The sequence below is a fragment of the Hypanus sabinus genome, chromosome 16 (genome assembly GCF_030144855.1).
Source record: "Hypanus sabinus isolate sHypSab1 chromosome 16, sHypSab1.hap1, whole genome shotgun sequence".
Classification (NCBI taxonomy): Eukaryota; Metazoa; Chordata; class Chondrichthyes; order Myliobatiformes; family Dasyatidae; genus Hypanus; species Hypanus sabinus.
The window spans coordinates 62931885-62952800 of NC_082721.1; the positions used below are offsets into that span (position 1 = coordinate 62931885).

The 20916-nt window shown below is 43.0% G+C and overlaps 1 protein-coding gene and 1 long non-coding RNA gene across 8 annotated transcripts in view; one reads left to right on the plus strand and one right to left on the minus strand.

Moving 5' to 3' along the window:
• The window catches only part of LOC132406370 (uncharacterized), a 147363-nt gene that overhangs the window by 107388 nt on the left and 19059 nt on the right, over nt 1–20916 (plus strand). The gene's annotated exons all lie outside the window — the stretch shown is intronic.
• Nucleotides 1–20916, minus strand: part of smarca4a (SWI/SNF related, matrix associated, actin dependent regulator of chromatin, subfamily a, member 4a) — a 216958-nt gene that overhangs the window by 93870 nt on the left and 102172 nt on the right. For 3 of the 7 annotated variants that reach the window (XM_059991941.1, XM_059991940.1, XM_059991936.1), the window contains exons 2-7: nt 19352–19485; nt 9606–9862; nt 7184–7316; nt 5578–5955; nt 3087–3185; nt 587–845 (exon numbers count right to left, since the gene is read on the minus strand). In XM_059991941.1, coding sequence (XP_059847924.1) covers nt 587–845; nt 3087–3185; nt 5578–5955; nt 7184–7316; nt 9606–9827 — 1091 coding nt within the window. In that variant the 5' untranslated portion in view covers nt 9828–9862; nt 19352–19485. The remainder of the gene's footprint in view (nt 1–586; nt 846–3086; nt 3186–5577; nt 5956–7183; nt 7317–9605; nt 9863–19351; nt 19486–20916) is intronic. The other 4 variants (XM_059991937.1, XM_059991939.1, XM_059991938.1 and 1 more) reach the window with 3 other exon arrangements.

Sequence of the window (20916 nt, forward strand, 5' to 3'; positions counted from 1 at the left end):
AGCTGGTTAGACCACACGTCTTCAGATCTGGTCGCTTCATTATAGGAAGGATGTGGAGTTCTATGTTCCATGAATCCCGGTACATCTGACAGTAATAGCTCACAGTCTTAGGGAGTTGTAGGATTGAAGTAGGTTAAGGAGGAAGACATAGTGATGAACAAAAAAGTTACAACAGAGGATAAGAGGTATCCTGATAGAGCTGATGAGAGGCATTGATCGTGTGGATTGCCAGAAGCTTTTTCCCAGGGCTGAAATGGCTGCCACAAGAAGTGGCAGAGTGGTTGGAAGTAGGTACAAGGGGGATGTCAGAGATAAGTTTTTCACACAGAGAGTGGTGGGTGTGTGGAATGCACTGCCAGCAATGGTGGTAGAGGCAGATACAATTGGGCCCTTTTAAGGGACTCATAGATAGATACATGGAGCTTAGAAAAACAGTGGGCTATGCAGTAGGGAAATTCTAGGTAGTTTCTAGAGAAGGCTACACGGTCAGCACAACTTTGTGGGCCGAAGTGCCTGCAATCAGCTGTAGATTTCTATGTCAAACGCCTGGAGGATGGAATGCACAGCCCACACAGCTGCTCCTTACCGGTACTCGCGTTCCTGCAGCAGTTCGACTGGGTCCAGCCCTCGTGGCTTCTGAATAGGCGTGATCCGGTTCTGCTTCTGATGGTGTTGGACCATGGGGGGCGGCTGAGCCGGTTGCCCCGGCGACTGCGTCTGGGGTGGCATCACCGGCGAGGCAGCGGGTGGCACGGCTGGTGGAGCAGGGGAGGGTCGGCCGGTGGGTTGAGGGGGAGCAAGCTTCTGAGGGGCTGTGGTTGGAGCGGTGGCATTGGCCATTGGAGCTGGAAAAGGAAGATCAGAGTGAGAATCGTGAGGATTCAACCATCAACCAACACTGCACCGTCCGGTGTCATTTCCAGTCTGTAACCGTTCCCCACCCACCGTTGCTCCAAAATTCTTCCACCGAGCATGGTCTATATTGAGAGTGAAAGGTCCTCCTTCACTTCAAAGCTCACTCAACCTATCCTCAGAAAATCACTGTAATCTGGGAGCATCTTGGTAAACCTTTCTGCACCTGCGCCATTAATTTTGCATTCCTCTTTTCCTTCAAAGGAGCCACCCATTGCCTGAGAACTAGGCGGCTCGATGTGCTATTCCAGGAGGCAGTTAAGAGTCTACCACAACTACATATAGGCCAGACTAGAAGAGATTAGATGTCCCTTGCTAAAGGACATCAATAAACCAAGTGGGTTTTTAATGTCAATCTGGAATTTTATCTTTAGATTCATAGAGTGCCACAACCAGGGAACAGGCCCTTCAGCCCATTTTGTCTATGCTGACCAAGATAACCATCCAAGCACTACTGCATGTCCCACTATTCTACATTTCTCACTGTTACTAAGTTCCAGAATTAAGTAATTGAATTTAACTTTTCTAGCCACAGTGATGGTGCTTAATCTTATGTCTCTGGTCCCAGGCATCACAGCCGATTCTTTCACTACAGGAAACAGATTTTACTTAGCTATACAAACAAATCCTTTGAAACTCATTGGATCAGACCACCATTCAACCTTCAGTGCCATGAATAATTAAGCCAGCTTTATTTAATTAGAGGACGATCATGAGAATGATCCTGGGAATGAAAGGGTTAACATATGAGGTGCATTTGATGGCTCTAGGCCGATATTCGTTGGAGTTTAGAAGAATGAGGAGGTGTCTCATTGAAACCTATTCAATATTGAAAGGCCTAGATAGAGTGGATGTGGAGAGGATATTTCCAGTTATAGGGTAGACTTGGGCCAAGAGCATTGCCTCAGAATACAAGGACATCCCTATAGAATTGAGACGAGGAATTTCTTTAGTCAAAGGCTGGTAAATCTGTGGAATTCTTTACCCCAGATGGCTTGTGGAGGCCAAGTCATTGGGTATAGTTGAAGTGGAGTGAATAGGTTCTTGACAAAGGCTATGAGACATGGGAGCAGAATTAGGCCATTCAGCTCACTGAACCTGCTCCACATTAGATTAGTAAGGTGTCAACGATCATGGTGAGGAGATTTGAGGTGAATAATAAAGTAGCCGCAATCAATTGGCAGAGTAAACTCAATGGGCTGAAAGGCCTAATTCTGCTCCTATGTTTGGTGGTCTCATTGTCTAATGGGGTTGAGAGGGATAATAATCAGCCATGATCAAGTGGCAGAGCAGAGTTGATGGCTGAAAGCTAATTCTACTCCTGTCTTATGGTCTTATAACTCAACACTACCTAAGTGCTCCTGCAACTTCTCCACCTTGTTGCCATATTTTAAACTTCCTGCACCTTATTAGGTTGAAATCAAACACACTGCACTTTCTCCTCGCCCCTCAGGAAGAGGACAGCAGAGTGACATAGCCAGTATATCACTGCCTCATGGCACCAGAGACCTGGGATCAACCTCAGGTACTGTCTGTGTGGAGCTTGCTTGTTCTCCTCTGGGTGCTGCAGTTTCCTGCCACTTCTCAAACATATCAGTTGGGATTAGCTGTACTTGCCCCATGTATATATATCAAAACATATTGCAAGATGTAAACTTTTGTCAAATCTATTCAACAAAATTGTGCTGGGGGCAGCCCACAAGTGTCACTATGCTTCCAGTGCTAACATAGCATGCCCACAACTCACTAACCTTGACTGGCACGTCTTTGGGCTGTGGAAGGAAACTGGAGCACCCAATGGAAACCCATGCGGCCATGGGGAGAAAATGTACAAATTCTTACAGATGGCGGCAGGAATTAAACCCCAGATCTTACAGATGCTGCTATAGTTTAGTTGGTTAATTGGCCACTGTATATTGTCCCTAGTGCATGGGTGAGTGGCAGAATCTGGCGAGATTGTCTCAGAATGTATGATTAGTGTAAATAGGTGGATGATGGTCGGCATATTCTGGGTGGGTCTTTCTGTACTTTATGAAATCTATCTCTACATCTAAAACTTAAATCTCCTCTGAGTCCTTCTTCCCAACATCCACCAGAATACAAGCTTGGGAAATCACGTGCTTACTGACCTGTGACTTTTGTGCTGGTTTGACTGACTGCCCCAAGGGCCTTACCTTCCGGCCAGGGTTTGGATGGGCCACCAGGAGGCTGGCATTGCATTCCCTGATTGACTACAGTAGATCCAGGAGGCATCATGTTAGATCCTCCCATGCCTATAACAAAGAGGCAAGGAGGAAAAGAGACAGCAGAAGAAGGTCAGCATCAAGATGAGTGCAACTGAATAAAGATAACTAACAAACAAGAGGAAGTTCAAGTGAGGGACCAAGATCTGGAGATAGTTCCTGCCAGGACATGCAAATTGTTCTCCCTTCTCCATTGGATGCAATAAGTACCATGGTGCCAATGAATCAAATTCTTATTGGTTGTCAAGAAATTGGTGCTCCTCCTAATCTCCATCCTTGTAACGACAGGAATTTGGGGCTTCCTCGTGATCATGGAAGAACAGAGATCTGCGGGGAAATTAATGCGGTAGTAAAACCAGAAGGGGTTGCCCAATCCACTCATGCTCTAGTGCTTACTGTACCAATGCAGTGGTGGTCTAATATGCCAGTGCTCCAAGGCAAGGTGCTCCTACCCACTGCTGTACCTAGTACCCATTGTCCCAGCACTGAACAATCCCAATCAATGGCTATGTGTTACAAAAGAAGTCTAGCCTTTCAAAAAGCAAGGACAAGGTATGAAAGAGACAGTCTAGCAACTCAGACTCAAAGCTCTCACATTTGTGCAGTTATATTTCAGCAGTCTCAGTCTTATGGAGGCAGAAGGTACTAAGCCTTAAGACAAAGACTATTATTAGGATGGGAAACAGTTTCTTCCCCCAGGCTGTGAGACTACTGAATTCCCTATCACCACCCAGGACTCATTATGTATGAAGTGCCAGTAGCATTATACTGTTTACTTTTTAACCTGTATCATAAATGTACCTGATGCTAAATGTCAATCCTCTGGAATATATTTTATTGTTTGTTAAGTTATTTGTGGTAATATTACTTTATGTGTTGTGTGCATGTTAGATGTGGTGTGTTGGTCCAGAGGAACATTGTTTTGTTTAGAGAAATACTGTACACTTATACAGGTGAATGACAATATACTTGAATTTGAACTTCAAGGGATGAAGAGGAATGCTTGACTGCATTATATAGAAGGCTATTGGTTCCAGTGCTTTGTGATCAGCATTTTGAAAGAGCTCTCCCACTTATTCTAATCTAGGTATCTTTTATTCTTACACTACAGCTCAGTGGAAGGCCTTTCTGGCCCACTGAGCCCGTGCTGCCCACTTAAATCCACATGACCAATTAATCTACTAACCAGTAGATCTTTGCAATGTGAGAGGAAACGAGAGCACCCACAGGAAATTCACAGTCACGGGGAGAATGTACAAACTCCTTCCAGGCAATGGCGGGAATTGAACCCGTGTCGATCATGCTGTAATAGTGTTGTGCTAACTACTATGCTACTCTACCAGCCGACATTACTTAGTCCTTATGCTAAGATTGAATTTACTTCCCTTTTAAGCACCACATTCCACATCAAAACAGCTAACTATGTAAAATATACTCAGTGGCAACTTTATTAATTACGCGGGTACACCCACTTGTCAATGCAAAAATCTAATTAGGGAATTAGAGAAAATACACACTCAGTGAGCACTTTATTAAGTACACTTGTACACCTGCTCCCTAATCAAGCATCTAATGGACCAACCATATGGCAGCAACTCAATGCCTAAAAGCATGCAGACATGGTCAAGAGGTTCAGATGCTGTTCAAAACAAACATCAGAATGGAAGAGAAATGTGGTCTAAGTGCCTTTGACCATGGCATGATTGTTGGTGCCAGATGGGGTGGTTTGAGTATCTGAGAAACTGCTGATCTCCTGGGGTTTTCGCACACAACAGTCTCTAGAGTTTACAGAGGATAGTGCAAGAAACAATAAGAATCCAGTGAGCAGCAGTTCTCTGGTGAAAATGCCTTGTTAATGAGAGAGAGCAGAGGAAACTGGCCAGACCGATTCACGCTGACAGGAATAACCATGCATTACAACAGTCATGCGCAGGAGAGCATCTCTGATTGCATAACACATTGAACCTTAAGATAGCAGGCAACCATGAATATATACTCAATATATACCTAATAAAGTGGCCACTGAGTGTATATTCTCCACAGCTCCCTCTGGTTCTTCAGCCAATTATCCTAAGTCTGTACCCTTCAGGTGCTGACCTTCTTGCCAGTTTAAATAATTTCTCCTTCCTTTCGATTTCATTATTTTGCACTGCTGCACCTCTGTTCATGAGCCCAGTTAGATTTGTAGCAATCCTAATGGTAGGGGATTTTAAGACATATGTTATATATGTATGGCATGTAGTAGATCATTAAATACTTGCACTGAAGTGTGGCCCTGGTGAGTTGCTAAGACAGGAACACATTTGTCATGCTATGCGACTGTAGGCAGCAGGCTGCCTGCTTCTTGCCGGAGCTTAGCCAGCAAACCGATGTCAACAGTCGTCGAGAGCGCGACCCGTCATGAGGTAAAAGAGATGGGTACCGAGTGGCCTGTTGTAGTTTCCTGGTGTTGGGACAGACGCTGCCCCGGTGGCAGGGGTAGATGGTGGAGGTAGCGATGACATTGGCTGCTGCTGCATTCCAGGTGGGGGTCTCTTCCCCTGGACAGCCAGCTGGAGGTGGTCTGGAATGGGCTGTCCTCTTGCAAGCATCTTGTACGCCATGATCTGTGCCCGCAGCTGGTGCAGTTGCCCCTGGTTGAAAGGCGAGGGTCCTCGGCTTTGCTGTCCCACAGTCTGGGGCTCCCCACCGTCCATGGGAAGGCCGCCTGGCCCAGCGGGCATGGGTGGCCCTGAAGGGGGGCCATTAGCAGGCACAGGGCTCGGGGCATGCTCTGGACCTCCCAGCGGAGAAGGGTAGCCTGAAATGAAAGACGTGTGGCAGGTTACATTTATACCTTCTCCTCCTTAAACAGCAACCATTTACGTTTACTTCGCTACTGTTTAATAACTGAAGCATTTCACGGGACGTGATGTCAAACAACACAAGGTGCTGTCAGGAGACTGGCGATCAATCGTTTGGTCAAACAGGTAGCTCTAAACAAAAGACCTGGAAGTGCTTGGTGACATTCTAAAGGAATTATAGTTATAGACTTAGCCAGCTCCATCAGGGACTACTGTCCAAGGCAGCTTCAACAGGCAGCGCCTTAAGAAGGTGGCGTTCATTACTAAGGACCCTCTCCATCTTGGACATGCCCTTGTCGTAATTATCAGGGAGGAAGCACAGCAACCTGAAAACCCAAACTCAATGATTCAGGAACAGCTTCTTCCCCTCCCAATCCACAAACCCATGAATACTATCTCGCTGTTCCTCTTATACACTAGTTATTTCTGTAACTTCTAGTCACTTTCATGCCACCCCTTTGCTGTTCCAACAAAAGACAAACTGTACATCATGTAAGTGAGTGATAATAAATCTAATTCTGAGATTAAGATCCAGGCAGATAGAGTTAAGTGCTGGTGCTGAAATGAACCGGCAATATCGAAGAGGATAGGAGGGTCGTTGGGGATTGGTAAGTTACACAGTACACAGGTGGAGTAGATGGAGGTATGTGGGATACATACGTGTGGGGTAAGAATTTTAAACTATGTCAGATTTGCTAACTCCGAACGTTGGAGACACAATAAACTGCAGGTGCTGGATTCTGTAGTAGCAATCTGCTGCAGGAACTCAGTGTGTCAAGTAGCATCTGTGGGGGGGGGGGGGGGGGGGTGGAGGGATTGTCGATGTTTTGAGTTGAAACGCTGGAACATCAATAATTCCTCTCCCCAACAAAGATGCTGCTCAATCTGCCAATTTTCTCCAAACAATTCCATTGTTTGCTGAATGCAGCGCAATGGTGGGGATGTGGAACTTGGAACAGGTTAATTAAAGGGGATTGGAGTTCTCAGCACAGGAAAGAAACACTACTGAATCAGATGGAGTCCAATGCTAACAGTGGTCTCTGCAAGAGCCCAGGGACAAGTTAAAATGATGGAGTGAAGTGGAAGCCCAGAAGGTGAGAGAGAACAGGATAGTAATTACTAGAGAAATTATGTGTTGCTTTAAATATGAAGCAAATAAGAACTGCACAGAAGCAAATGCTGTACCTTGAGAATGCTGGTCCATTGGACTGGGCGGTGGCCCCATGCCACTGTGTCCGCTTGACCTCATGCCCATGCTTTTCATCTGACCGTAGCGCGGGTCATCGGGCAGCACCTTCTCATGCATTGATTCCATTGCCTGTGAAGAAACGAGATTTTGGAGGCGGCGACCCTTCAACTAGCAGAGAACTGTAGTTGCATAGTTACTATTATCCATTAATGTCACAACCTTCTGGTGCTGAGCAGAAGCTGGGCTCCCAAGGAAACAGATGCAACAAGACCGAGGAGTGTGGTGGGGTGGGGGGGCGGGGGAGGAGAGTAAGAAAAGCTTTAATGCTGTTAACCCAGCGAACCCAAAGCTGAACCGTAGCAGGAGCCTCGGGAGTCTCTGTTGGGCAAGCCGACGGTACGAGCAACAAAATGCGTGCATGTGAGAGGCACGGAAACCAGGCAAGAAGGAGCTACCGGCAGGCTTCCTACTGAAGCAGCCTTTCCTCCAGCCTGCAGGCACTGATTAGCGCAATGAATTCTGCTTACCACACGTGTTGCAGTTAAAATGTCAAAGTCACCCTCTCAGCCAACAGTGACATCGAGCTACAGAGTGATGAGGAAAGGAAGAGAGCCTGAACTTAACTGTTTAACATCGATAAACACAAAGAAATGCTTGAAGTGACTGAGGAGTCAGGCCAAACAAATAAACTGGCATATGAAGAGAAGGAACAAAGAGAGAGCTATGGTATATAAATACATTAGGAAATCAGTAGTAGATATGGGTAGTACACAGAGCAAATGATATAACAGGACTTTAGCATAATGTGTTTCAAAGTGTAAATGAGGGGTATGGTATATTGGGGTGTTATACCAAAGAGTGGTGTTCATCAGGGTGTTACACAAAAAAAAGCACAGCTAAGGTGCTTTACTAAGAGGTTTCATAGATTACAGAGACAATATCTGTAAGTAAGAATGCAACAAAAGTTTATGCTTTACATATGCAAAGTGGCAGGGTGCCACACTGTGGATTATATGGGTCAAAAATAGCAAGTCAGAGGTTATAAAGCAGAAGAATTCAGAAAGAGGATACAAGGATAAAAATGTGGAATAATTTTAGCTCACACAAAGAGGTAGTAAGTACCATTTTATCTACCACCAGCTATCTCTGGTACACTCTAATGCCCCTGAGATATTTGTGCAGAATGCTGCATACAATTCCAAAACATATATAAAATGAAACACACTTAATTGTTAGAATCTTGAAATGAAATATATTTCATTTATAGAACCTTGCAGGTATGAAAGGTGCATTTGTCCCATCGTACGTGAACCAGTGTTTAGAAAGAGCTAACAAATTAGTCATGTTCTGTCCAGTCTGATATCCCCTGAACTGCTTTCCTTTTTAAGAATTCATTCAACTTCTTTTGCAAAGTTCCCCTCAGGTCTGCTTATGCTGAACTTTAAGTCAGTACATTCCAAATCAGAACAGTTGGGTGTTTAAAACATTAAAAAGACACATATCCATCCGTGTGTTCTTTTTTAACCATTAGGGACCCATTACTTCTGGAACCTGATTGGCAACCAAAAAAAGTGGTCATGAAATCTATCATGGTCTTCAAAGCCTTTTCCACTCAATATAAGTGTTTGGAAAGCCATACTGAATCCACATTAAGGAAATTTTGGGCTTTGGTGTACACATGATGGCAGCACATCTCACTACTGTTGAGGCAGTGGTAAGACCCCGCCAGGAGTACTGTGAGCAGCTTTGGGCCCCCTATCTAAGAAAGGATGAGCTGACATTAGAGAGGGTTCAGAAGAAGTTCATGAGAATGATTCTGGGAATAAAAAGGTATGAGGGAATATGAGGACCGATTGATGATCCTGGGCTGTGAAGGCCAAGTTGTTGGGTATATTTAAGGCAGAGGTTGATAGATTCAGGGTATGAAGGGTTATGGGGAGAAGGCAGGAGACTGAGGCTGAAGGGAAATGGATTAGCCATGATAAAGTGGCAGAGTAGACTCGATGGGCCAAATGGCCTAATTCTGCTCTAATGGCCTTATGGTCATATTGCTTTTTGAATAAATATATGGAAAGGAAGCTTCTCACATCATTCCCCCACCCACTTCTCCTTCACCTGATCTCCCCTATCACCTGCCAGTTTTTAATCCTTTCCCTCCCATTTATTCTGAACTCTTTCCCCAATCTTTCCAGTCCTGATAAAGGTCTCGGCCTGATGAAGGGTCTCAGGCTGAAATATCAACTGTCTACTTCAGTACATGGATGATGCCTGACCTGCTGAGTTCCTCCAGCATTTTGTGTGTGTTACTCACGAGTATTCTTTTTTACGCTTATAAGCACCTTCAGATTATTTCTCAAATTCTCTTTACACTTCTGCCACAAAGATTATAGATTATCAGGTAAACTTCTGCCTGGTTACCTTATGTAGTTGGTGTATGCTCTCTGTTGGGTACCCTCCAGGTGCCTGAGGATTCATGGAATGCCCTGTGGATGGGGGCCCCGGACTTGGTCCCATCATGCTGTGTGCTGATCCAGGTGAGGGACCAGGACTGGGGCCCAGCATTGATCCAGGTGAGGGTCCAGGTCCTGGGGAGGGGCCCGGCCGAGGTGTGCCTCCCATTGGAGGATCCGGAGTTGACATCTTTCAGCAGCGCTCTTTGACAAATCGCCGCCTGCCTTCAAAGAGAAAGGTACACATTACTCACAGCATCTCTTCAACCATACTGTGACATGGAGTATCGGAGTGTCATAGACACAGAGTCACAAAATCACATGGAAACAGACTCTTTGGCCCAACCTATCCATGCCATCCAAGATAGTCCCTTTTTAAAGTTCAAAGTTCAACATAAATTTATTATCAATATATGCCACCATATATACCTGAGATTCATTTTCTTGCAGGCATACTCAATAAGTCCAACAACCACAATAGAATCAATGAAAGACTGCATCAACAGAGTAGACAACCAAAAGGCAACAAACTGTGCAGATACAAAAAGAAATAAAATAAAAAGTAATAATAAATAAATAAATAAATAAATATCGAGAACATGAGATGAAGACTCCTTGAAAGTGAGTCCATAGGTTGTGGGAACAGTTCAGCGATCAGTGAAGTGAAGATGAGTGGACTTACTCCTCAGTTCAGGAGACTGATGGTTGAGGGTAATAACTGTCCCTGACCCTGGTGGTGTGAGTCCTGGGGCTCCTGCACCTTCTTCCTGATGGCAGCAGTGAAAAGAAAGCAAGTTCTGTGTGGTGGCAGTCCCTGATGATGGATGCTGCTTTCTTGCAACAACGTTCCATGCAGATGTGCTAAATGGTGGTGAGTATTTTACCAGTGATGGGCTGTATCCACTACTTATTGTACAATTCTCCATTCAAGGGCATTGGTTTTTCCATAACAGGCTGTGATTCAGCCAGTCAATATACTTTCCACCACACATCTAATAAGTTGGCCAAAGTTATAGATGTCATGCTGAATCTTCGTAAACTCCTAAGAAAGTAGAGATGTTGCTGTGCTTTCTTCTTAATTGTACTTAAGTGCTGAGCCCAGGACAGTCCTGTGAAATGATAACACTGAGGAATTTAAAGTTGTTGACCCCCTCCACCTCTGACTCCCCGATGAGGACAGACTCGTGAACCTCCGGTTTCCTCCTGAAATTAATAATCAGCTCTCTGGTCTTACTGACATTGAGTAAGAGGTGGTTGTGGCACCACTCAAGCCAGATTTTCAATCTGCCTCCAATACGCTGATTCATCAGCACCTTTGATTTGGCCTACTACAAAGGTGTCACTAGCAAACTCAAATATGGCATTGGAGCTGTGCTTAGGCATACATTAAGTGTACAACAAGTGGTGCACCTGTGCTGATGGGAGATTGTGCTGATGGGATGTTGTTGCCAATCTGAACTGACTCGGGTTTACGTGTGAGGAAATGGAGGACTCAATTGCACAAAGAGGTATCTTGTTTAGTCTTGAGGGGACGAAAGCATTGAATGCTGAGCTGTAGTTGATAAGGAGCATCCTGATGCATGCATCTTTGCTGTTCAGATGTTCCAAAGTTGAGTGAAGAGCTAAAGAATGACATCTGCTGTGGACCTGTTGTGCCAGTAGGCAAATGGAGTGGATCCAAGTCACTTCTCAGGCAGGAGTAGGTATGTATCATCACCAACCTCTCAAAACACTTCATCACTGTGGATGTAAGTGCTACAGCATTTGGCCCCAAACCTCTCAACCTTTCCAAAGCATGTACTTATCCAACTGTACTTTAAATGTTGTTAATGTACCTGCCTCAACCTCTGGCAGCTCATTCCACACGCATACCACTCTCAGTGTAAAAAAAGTTGCCCCTCAAGTCTTTATTAAACCTCTCCCCTCTCACCATAAACCAATGTCCTCTAGTTCTTATGTGGGAAAAAGACTGAGTGCATTCACCTGATCTATGCCCCTCATAATTTTATACACATCTGTAAGATCCCCTTTCGGTCTCCTATGCTCTAAGGAGTAGAGTGTAGGAGACTGAGGGGTAGGACAGTCCAACCTCTCCCTATAACTCTGTCCTGTGAGTCCAGACAACATCCTTGTAAACCTGATCTGTATTCCTTCCAGTTTAACAATGTATTTCCTACAGCAGGGTGACTAAAGCCAAACGCAATGTACTCCAAGTGCAGCCTCACCAGCATCTTTATTTTAATTATTTAGAGATACAGCATGGTAACAGGCAACACGCTACACCCACTTACACTCGTGAACAGTGTACCTACTAACCTGAAGGTTCATGGAATGTGGGAGGCAAACAGAGCTCCTAGAAGAAACCCATGCTGTCACAGGGAGAATGTACAAACTCCTTACAAACAGTGGCAGAATTGAATGCAGGTTGCTGGTACTGTAATAGAGCTACACTAATCGTTCCGCTACCATGTCTTTTACAACTGCACCATAACCTCCCAACTTCTATACTTAGTGTCCTTACTGATGAAGGCCAGTGTGCCAGATGCCTTCTTCAGTGTTCAAATACTGTGAATTGACAGTAATCAACACAGTTCTTTCTCTGAGTAATAAATCCAGGAGATTGGCAGTGACACATAAAATCAGGAGGGATTTAGACAAAGTAAATGAAGAAAATTGCTTTCTGTGTCTCAAAGTTCAATAAAAAGAGCTCACAGGTTTTCGATACACTCAGTGGCCATTTTATTAGGTATAGGAGTGGAACCTGGTGTAGTCTCCTGCTGCTGTAGCTCTATTCGCTTCAAGTTTCAATGTACTGTGTGTTCAGAGATGCTCTTCTGCACACCACTGTTGTAATGCCTGGTTTACTGAGTTACTGTCACCTTCCTGTCTGTCTGGCCACTGTCCTCTGTTCTCTCCCATTAACAAGGTGTTTTCACCCACAGAACAGCCACTCCCTGATGTTGTTTATCGCACTAGTTCTCTGTAATCTCTAGAGACTATCATATGTGAAAATCCTAGGAAATTAAAAATACTCGAACCACCAACAAACAATCCATGGCCAAAGTCACCTAGATTACATTTCTTCTCCATTCTGACATTTGGTTTGATCAACTGAACCTCTCATCCAGGTCTCCATAGCTTCATTTATTGACTTGCTGCCATATGATAGGCTGATTAGACATTTGCATTAAAGAGCAGGTGTACCTAATAAAGTGGCCACTGAGGAAGTAAAAAATGGAATGAGAAATCTCTTTTTAAGCAAGACATTAAGATTTGGAATCCACTGGCCCATAGGATCATGCATTTAATGTTGCTAAAAGTGAGGTCATCCACTTTGGAAGGGAAAATAGAATAGTATATCCAGCACTCCAGAAATATTCATGACTCTGGCCAAGTTGTTCTGTGCAATTACTACACTGGCATCTATGCAACTGTTTTTAAAAACTGCCTAGGTGTGTTCCATTCACTAATTCAATCTGCTCGAACAGAACTCTTTCAGCCCTCAGTAGCAGTTGGACATTGCCAGTGCCTTTGAGCCACACTTCCTCGCTGATGCCCAAGTTACGTTTTGCCTGAGCGACTCAACTCTGGAAGCCAAAACAAAGATCTGAGCAGAATTCCAGAGGTGAGGTGGGATCAACTGCTCTTGACATCCAAACAGGAATTGACAAATATGGCCTCAAGAATTGGAATTGGAATTGTTTATTACTGTCACATGTACCAAGATACAGTGAAAAGCTTGTCTTGTATACTGTTCATATAAATCAAATAATTACACAGCACACAGAGCTACGTGGATAACTTCACTCACCTCAACTCAGTTCTGATTCCATAACCTACAGACTCACTTTCAGGGATTCCACAACTCATGTTCTCAATATTATTTTTTTTTTATTTGCTCAATTTGTCTTCTTGTGCACACTGGTTGTTTGTAAGTCTTTGTTTATGTATAGTTTTCATAAATTCTAATGTATTTATTTATCTTCATGTAAATGCCTGCCAGAAAATGAATCTCAAGGTAGCATTTGACGACATACATGTACTTTGATAATCAATTTACTTTGACTTTGATTAAAACTTGTGTTGCATACAGTTCATAGAGATCAAATCATTACACAGTGCCTTGAAAAGGGTAGAGTGATTTGTGATGGTGCTGGGTTTGCTGACTACAAAGTTCTAAACTCAAACTGTAAGGCCTAATCGATACAAATAGCTACGGGTATCCTCACTGAAGGGACATTGTACTGTAACTACCCAATCTTTAAAGGCTGATTTCCTTCCCTGTCTATCATCACTGTGAGTTTAGCTGCCAATATCCACTAGTTGAGCGGTGGATCCCATCCTCCTTATCAAGGAGAAGATACTTCCAGCTAACAATATAGTTTAAACACCGTTCATTTGTTTTCAGTGATACATACTTAAATCCAAACAACATTCTCAAGACACATTTAAAACCTGCAGATGATTTCTATCTTATAAAAGACTTCCAAAATTCAAACCATTTCTAAAACACAAAGGACTTCCAAAACACAGGTACAATTCTGATAAGCTAAAAAGACAAAGTTTGAAGTACATTTATTATTAAAGTATGTACACTGTATACCACCTAGAGATTTGACTCCTTTCAGGCCACTTGTTTGACTTCACACTCCTGATAGTTTTTCAGATATCTTTGAACACAATTATTCTAGAAGCTTCTGGAGAAAGAGACCTCAGGCGCTCAGAATTAATGCTGTGAAGCTGACTCCTTGAGAACACATACCTTTACTCTTATTAATAGATCAGCTACTTATTATGCTTAGTGACTTTCTCCATCTAGTCTGCAAACTTATTTGAACTAAACAACTTGGGCAGTATTGTCTATTTTAAAACAAGCCAAATTAAATACCCAATTGTTTTATACTGCACCTCTTTGGCAATTAGATCAAGTGTGCTGTCATTTTAAGTTGGTGTTGGTTATGGTAAGGTTATGCTCAGAGCAAAGAGTAAGTAGCCTCATGCCATTTGCATTCACCTTGCCAATACCACGCTTACTTTGCACTCCACTCCATACCCTGTTGTTCTGTCCCACCCTAGTGTTGAAGTCCCCAAAAGGATCTTATCATTCTTAGGGATCTGGCAAAGAGCTTCATTCGGTGTGAATTGATGCATTAAACAAGCATCAGCTGCCTTTGGGAGACTTCAGCGTAGAGTCTTTCAGAACAGGAGCCTTTGTCCCTCCACAAAGGTTGCCATATACCAAGCAGTCTGTGTCACCACCCTCCTTTATAGCTGTGAAGCTTGGGTAACCTACAGCCGTCACATCAAGTTCTTGGAGCACTTCCACATAAGCTGCCTTCGGTGCATCCTGGGAATTACCTGGCGTGAGCGGGTGCCTCACACTGAAATACTTGTAAAGACCAACTGCAAAATTATTGAGGCCATGATCACCCAGCGTCAGCTGCAGTGGCTGGGGCACATGATAAGGATGCCCCCATGTCGGCTACCCCGCAATGTTATACGGCCAGCTACATCATAGTCGACACTCAGCTGGAGGGCTGAAGAAGCGCTATAAGAATCAGATGAAGAATGCTTTAGGGAAGTGCAAGATCAGACCTGAGGACCTGGAGGATGTTACTGCTGACCGTATCACTTAGTGACAGCTATGTAGGGATGGGGTTTGTATTCTGGAGATGGAAAGAACGATCAGAAGACAGCAGAAGAGAGCCAAGAGAAATGCAGCCATGGTTGCCACCACTACCATATATACAGGTCCCACCTGCAATAGAGCTTGTGGGTCCAGGATAGGACTGTATAGTCATCAAGGATCTCACCGTTAAAGGAGTGGAGGTTATCATCGGATTTCAGTGGACAATCAAAGAAGAAGAAATGATTACTGCTTGCCATTTACAATAAGAACTGAGAACTGGCTCCTGTTTATGACAAGCAGCTAAACAAAGAATAATGGTTGGAAGTTTAACTTATTCAAGAACAACAGTTTGATCTTTAGAAGCTCACAGCTGCTGCACTTAGAAAGCTGAGCTTAGCAAAACAAACAAGTCCTCTGGTCCAAAGAGAGCGAATATGCATCACAGATTATGATAGATGTAGTCAGTTGATCTGTAGGGATCCACTTGTAATGAGTCACCATGCTCTGGTACCATTTTGCATCAATCTTCTGTTCTTTTTTGTTTCCATATATTGTTCAATATGCATTGTCAATCTGTTTTTTGTGCCTTAGAAATTATTGCTTCTGAAACATGAGCTACCTCCAAAAAATATAACATAAGGTTGGACCGGATTGATCAACGAAGTGAGTCTATCAGAACTTCAATGAAAATGGGAGATGGCCTTGGTTAAAGTGAAGTCAAAATCCCGGAGATGGAAGACTGAAGGCCTGGAGGCCTGCCCTGGGGTCGGAGAATTGCCTATGTGCGTGGGTGGGACAGGGCTTATTTAGTTGCTTGTTGTGTTCTGTGTCGTTCTGCCGAGCATGGTGTTGCAAGCTATGCCAAATGGGTGGTGACACTTGCAGGCTGCCCCCCAGCATATCCTTAGGTTGTGTTAGTTGTTATTGCAAGCAACATATTTCGCAGTATGTTTCGATATACACACGAATAATAAATGAATCTGAATTTGTTAACCATCCCATCCCTAGGAAATCTGTGTGGGTGTCCCTTCATGTAGTGCCCAAGACAAAACTGTCCTCAGCTGCTTCATCAAAGACCTTCATTACATCATTAAGTCAGAAGCGGGAATGCCTACAGTCAATCACACAACGTGCAATTTCATTTACAAATCACAGAGGATCAACATAAGAAACAAAAGAGGTGGGCACTTGGTCCTCTTGCCTGCTTTGCCACACAAAAGATCAAAATTGATCTTTTACCTCAGTGCTACACCTTTGCATTCACTTCTTTAGTCAGCAAGTAATATTCAAAATTTATTAGTTATACAGCCCTTCAGCCCAACTCATCAATACTGACCAAGATGCTTATCGGAGTTAGTCCCATCTCCTTGAGGTTGGGCTATATCCCTCTAAATCCTTCCTATCTACGTACCTGTCCCAAATGTCTAATTGAATTCTGTCTTAAAAATGTATACAGTTAATTGAGGCACATTGAGACCAGTACATTTTGGCCTAATTAAGTGGCTGCCTCAATTTGCTGAAACTTTCTTGGAAATAGTTAAAAGGCAGAACAAAGACAAACTACAGTTTAACTGATTAACAGAATATGCATTTAAATGAAATACAGAACAAATTAGAATGCTACCAATACTACTACAGTATTATAAAACTGTGTATTAGTTCCTAAGGATCGACAGAAGAATTAATTGCTGCCATGTTCTTTTGATTGACTGTAAATGAACATAATCAGCACAGACACCTAGTGAAGATAATTACCTTCCTGCATTGTCAAAATTTAAAAAATTATCAAAAATCACTGCTTTTTGAATCAGTGTCCATCAGCCCAAATGGATAACAACACAAGCAGGTGCAACTGATGCTATTCAAAAACTTCACTCTGTAATGTCTAAAGGCCGTTTCTGGCATCTCTGAGCCTGAATGCCGAAACCACACTGTGCAAAACAGCTCTGAATTGTCTTGTTGCATATTTCTCACCAACTATCAATGACAAAAATCACTGTTTTTTGAACACAAACACATGCACCTGACACTATAAAAACTGTTTGCTCTAAGCACGGTGTAGTGACTAACGGCCACACAAGTGCACATGACTGACAGTAGTTAGCAACTGTTCTGCAACAGTCTCCTGTTCCCAATTAATTGGCATAGTGACCCAGATAAACAAAGGGAAACCCAGCAATTTTCTCAGTTTTTGTTCTTGAAGAAATGTCCCAAATAAGTTGTTGTCCCGATTAACAGAAGACACAATTAACCAGAATCATCTATATTCTGGGAATAAGCCTCCAGAACCCTCTTTGCTACCCTCATGAAGAATATCTCTTTGTCACAGTCCTGAACGGCCCTATTCCTCATCTTGACTGTGTAAACTCTAGTTTTCAACAACTTGGCAATGTAAAAATCAACCTCATGTCTACCTCTCTAGTCCTGTAAGAATTTTGCCCATTTAAATGAGATCTCCTCTCAATCTAATAAACTCTAGATAGTATAGGCCCAATCTGTTCTCAAGGTATGAATCTCAGTTATCGGTCTGGTGAACTTTTGCTTATTCTCTGTGTCGCAAGCATATCCTTCCATTAGTGATGAGAATACACCTGTACATAATGTTCTGGATGCAATCTTCCCCATGGCCCTGCGTAATAAAAGTAAGACGCTTTTACACTTATACTCAAATCCTCTTGTAACAAAGGCCAACATATCATTTCCCCTTCTAAATATTTGTTTTACCTGCATGTTGACCTTCAGTGATTTATGTATAAGGACATCCAGCTCTCTCTGAATATCAATATTTTTCAATCATAATTTTAAAAGAAGTAATCCACTTGTCTATTTATGACAACAGTTTTCCACATTATAATTCACCCAGTGTGTCCTCCCTCCTTGCAGAGAACAGTGGGAGTCAAACCCCAATTGGTGGTTACTGCAGAGCAACTGCACTAACTGCTACACTACTGTGCTGCCCTCAACAATAACAGATGCAGAATGAAGTGTTACATTTACAGAAAAAGTGCTGCACAGGTAAACAATAAGGTGCAAGGTCAAAACCAGGTAGATTGTGAAGTCAAGAATTCATCTTATCATGCTAGGGAACTGTTCAATAGTCTTATAACAGTTGGGTAGAGGCTGGTGCTTGAGCCTAGTGGTATCTGCTTTTGTATCTTCTGCCAAAGGGAGAGAGGAGTCTTTGATTACGTTGGCTACATTTCCGAGGCAGTGAGAAGTGTAAACTTCACAATGCACGCAAAATGCTGCAGGAACTCAGCAGGCCAGGTGATAAAAAGTAGTTTACATTTCGGTGAAACCCTTCAGCAGGACCACATCTGCAGATTCTCTCTTGTTTGAGCAGTATAACTTCCTCATTTGACTTAGCCTGGCTTTATCTCCCTGAAGCTTCTCTGCATCCTCTGTATCACATTCAATCTCTTCATCCAAATGCAAATACAAAGATTAGATTAGATCTTTATTGTCATTGCTGAGGACAATGATATTGCAATGCTAACCACTCAGTGCAAATCAGCAAATCAATTACTAAAAACACAATGACTACATTTAAAATAATATCTGAGTTATTTAGAATGACATCTAATAACAACTGCGTTAAAAACAAACAACTCTAAAATTAAAAAAAACAATGGCTGTCCCATTCAAATGTTGCACATGCCCATCTATTGCAGATTGTCTATATTGTCTCTGGACTATGGGAGGGTGGGGGTGGGTTGTTCAGTTGCACAGAGCCCTGGAACAAAAGCTGTTTTTCAGTCTGCATGTCCATGCAAGATATTCCTGTATCTCCTGTCCCCACAGGAGATTGAACAGGTGTTTATTGGGACGGGATGAGTCGAACATGATTTTATGAGATTGCTGTAGACATTGTGAGTTGTATATCTTGCAGCTGTGTGCAGAATTGTGTTCTGTGCAGTCCCGATCACTCGTTGAAGTGCTTTTTGGTCAATCTTGTTGTAGCTAGTGTGCCATGATGTCATACAGTAGGTGAGTGTGCTCTCAATTACATATTTACCATCAGCTTTTGGGGCAGATTTGCTCTCTAAAGATTTCCTTAAGATAGTATAGGCACGGCTGAGCCTTACCTACTGTCAAGAAGATGTTGGTGGTCCAAGAGAGCTCCTCTGTGTTGTTCACTCCCAAAAAGTTAAAGCTGGAGATCTTTTCCAGTGCTACACCATTTATGAGTAGTGAAGCTTGTTCATTCTTTCTTCATTTCCTGAAATCGATAATCAGTTCTTATTTATTGCACCCTTCAGAAAGCTTCTGCACCTCCTCTGTATGTTGCTTTGATGTTATTTGTAATTAATCCAATCACCATGGTGTCATCTGCAAGTTTGATGATGGAGTTGGTGGCATAGGAAGGGGCAGATCACCTGAGGAGAGGCTCAGAATACATCCCTGGGTGCACTGGTGTTCAGGGTCAGGGAGGTTAATGTATGCGTGCCTAGCCTGGCTTCCTAGGTGTGACTGGTGAGAAATTTCAGAATTCATTTGCAAGTTGATGTACTGAGTCCTAGATTGTATACTTTAACGATCAGTGTGCTGGAGTGTATTGTGTTGAAGGCAGAACTGTAGTCGATATAAAGCAAATTGACCTGAGAATCAAAAACACAAAGTACACTGCTGATGCTGTGGTCTGTTGTACATGTTGACCTGAGAATCAAGTTGGAAATCTGACAGGAGCCCTGGATCTACAAATCTTTGCAAGTCTGCTGGGGTAGTCAACGCCCAAAGACCGTGTATCAGCGTCCGAATCCGGGCTGAAGACTGAAGAACATGAAGTGTCACGGGGTTAGAAGACTTCATGTGTGTTGTGGGTGAGAGGGAAGAATGGGGTTTCTATAGCTGGTGTTTTGTTGCTCGTTGTGTTCTGTTCTGCTGAGCAATGTGGGCTTGCTATGTTGGCAGCGAAAAGTGTGGTAACACTTGCACATCCTTGGCTAATGTTGGTTGTCAATTCAAACAATGCATTTCACTATACACTTTGACGTAACGTGATAAATAAACCTGAATCTTGAGTCCTTGGGACCCTAGTGCGGTATCCAGTTAAAAATGAATCATGCTCTCTGTTTTCCATCTATTAACCAGTCCATTTCCTTCATTTAATTTGCTCTAATATTTTTTAGTGTGGCATCCTATCAAAGTTTGCTGAACATCCAATTGCTTCACATCAAAGGTTTTGCAAGTTGCAACTTCAAAACACTCCAACAGATTTGTCAAATGTGACTTCTGTAGCATTTCGGAGGGGGACTGGAAATCTGGCTGAGTGGTGCCACAACAACAACCTCTCTGTCAACACCAGCCAAACCAAAGAGCTGATTATTGACTCCAGGAAGAAACTAGAGATCCACGACCCAGCTCTCATTAGGGCAGGGGTCGGCAACCTTTACCACTGAAAGAGCCATATGGACCCACTTCCCACAGAAAAGAAAACACTGGGAGCCACAAAACCCATTTGACATTTAAAATGAAATAACACTGCATACAACGTTTTTTTTTTGCCTTTATGCTATGTATAAACAAACTATAATGTGTTGCATTTATGAAATCGATGAACTCCTGCAGAGCAAACGAAATTACATTTCTGCATGCAACAAAAACATTTTGAACTCCGAAAAAAAGACGTTGGGTTGAAGGTTACTACATC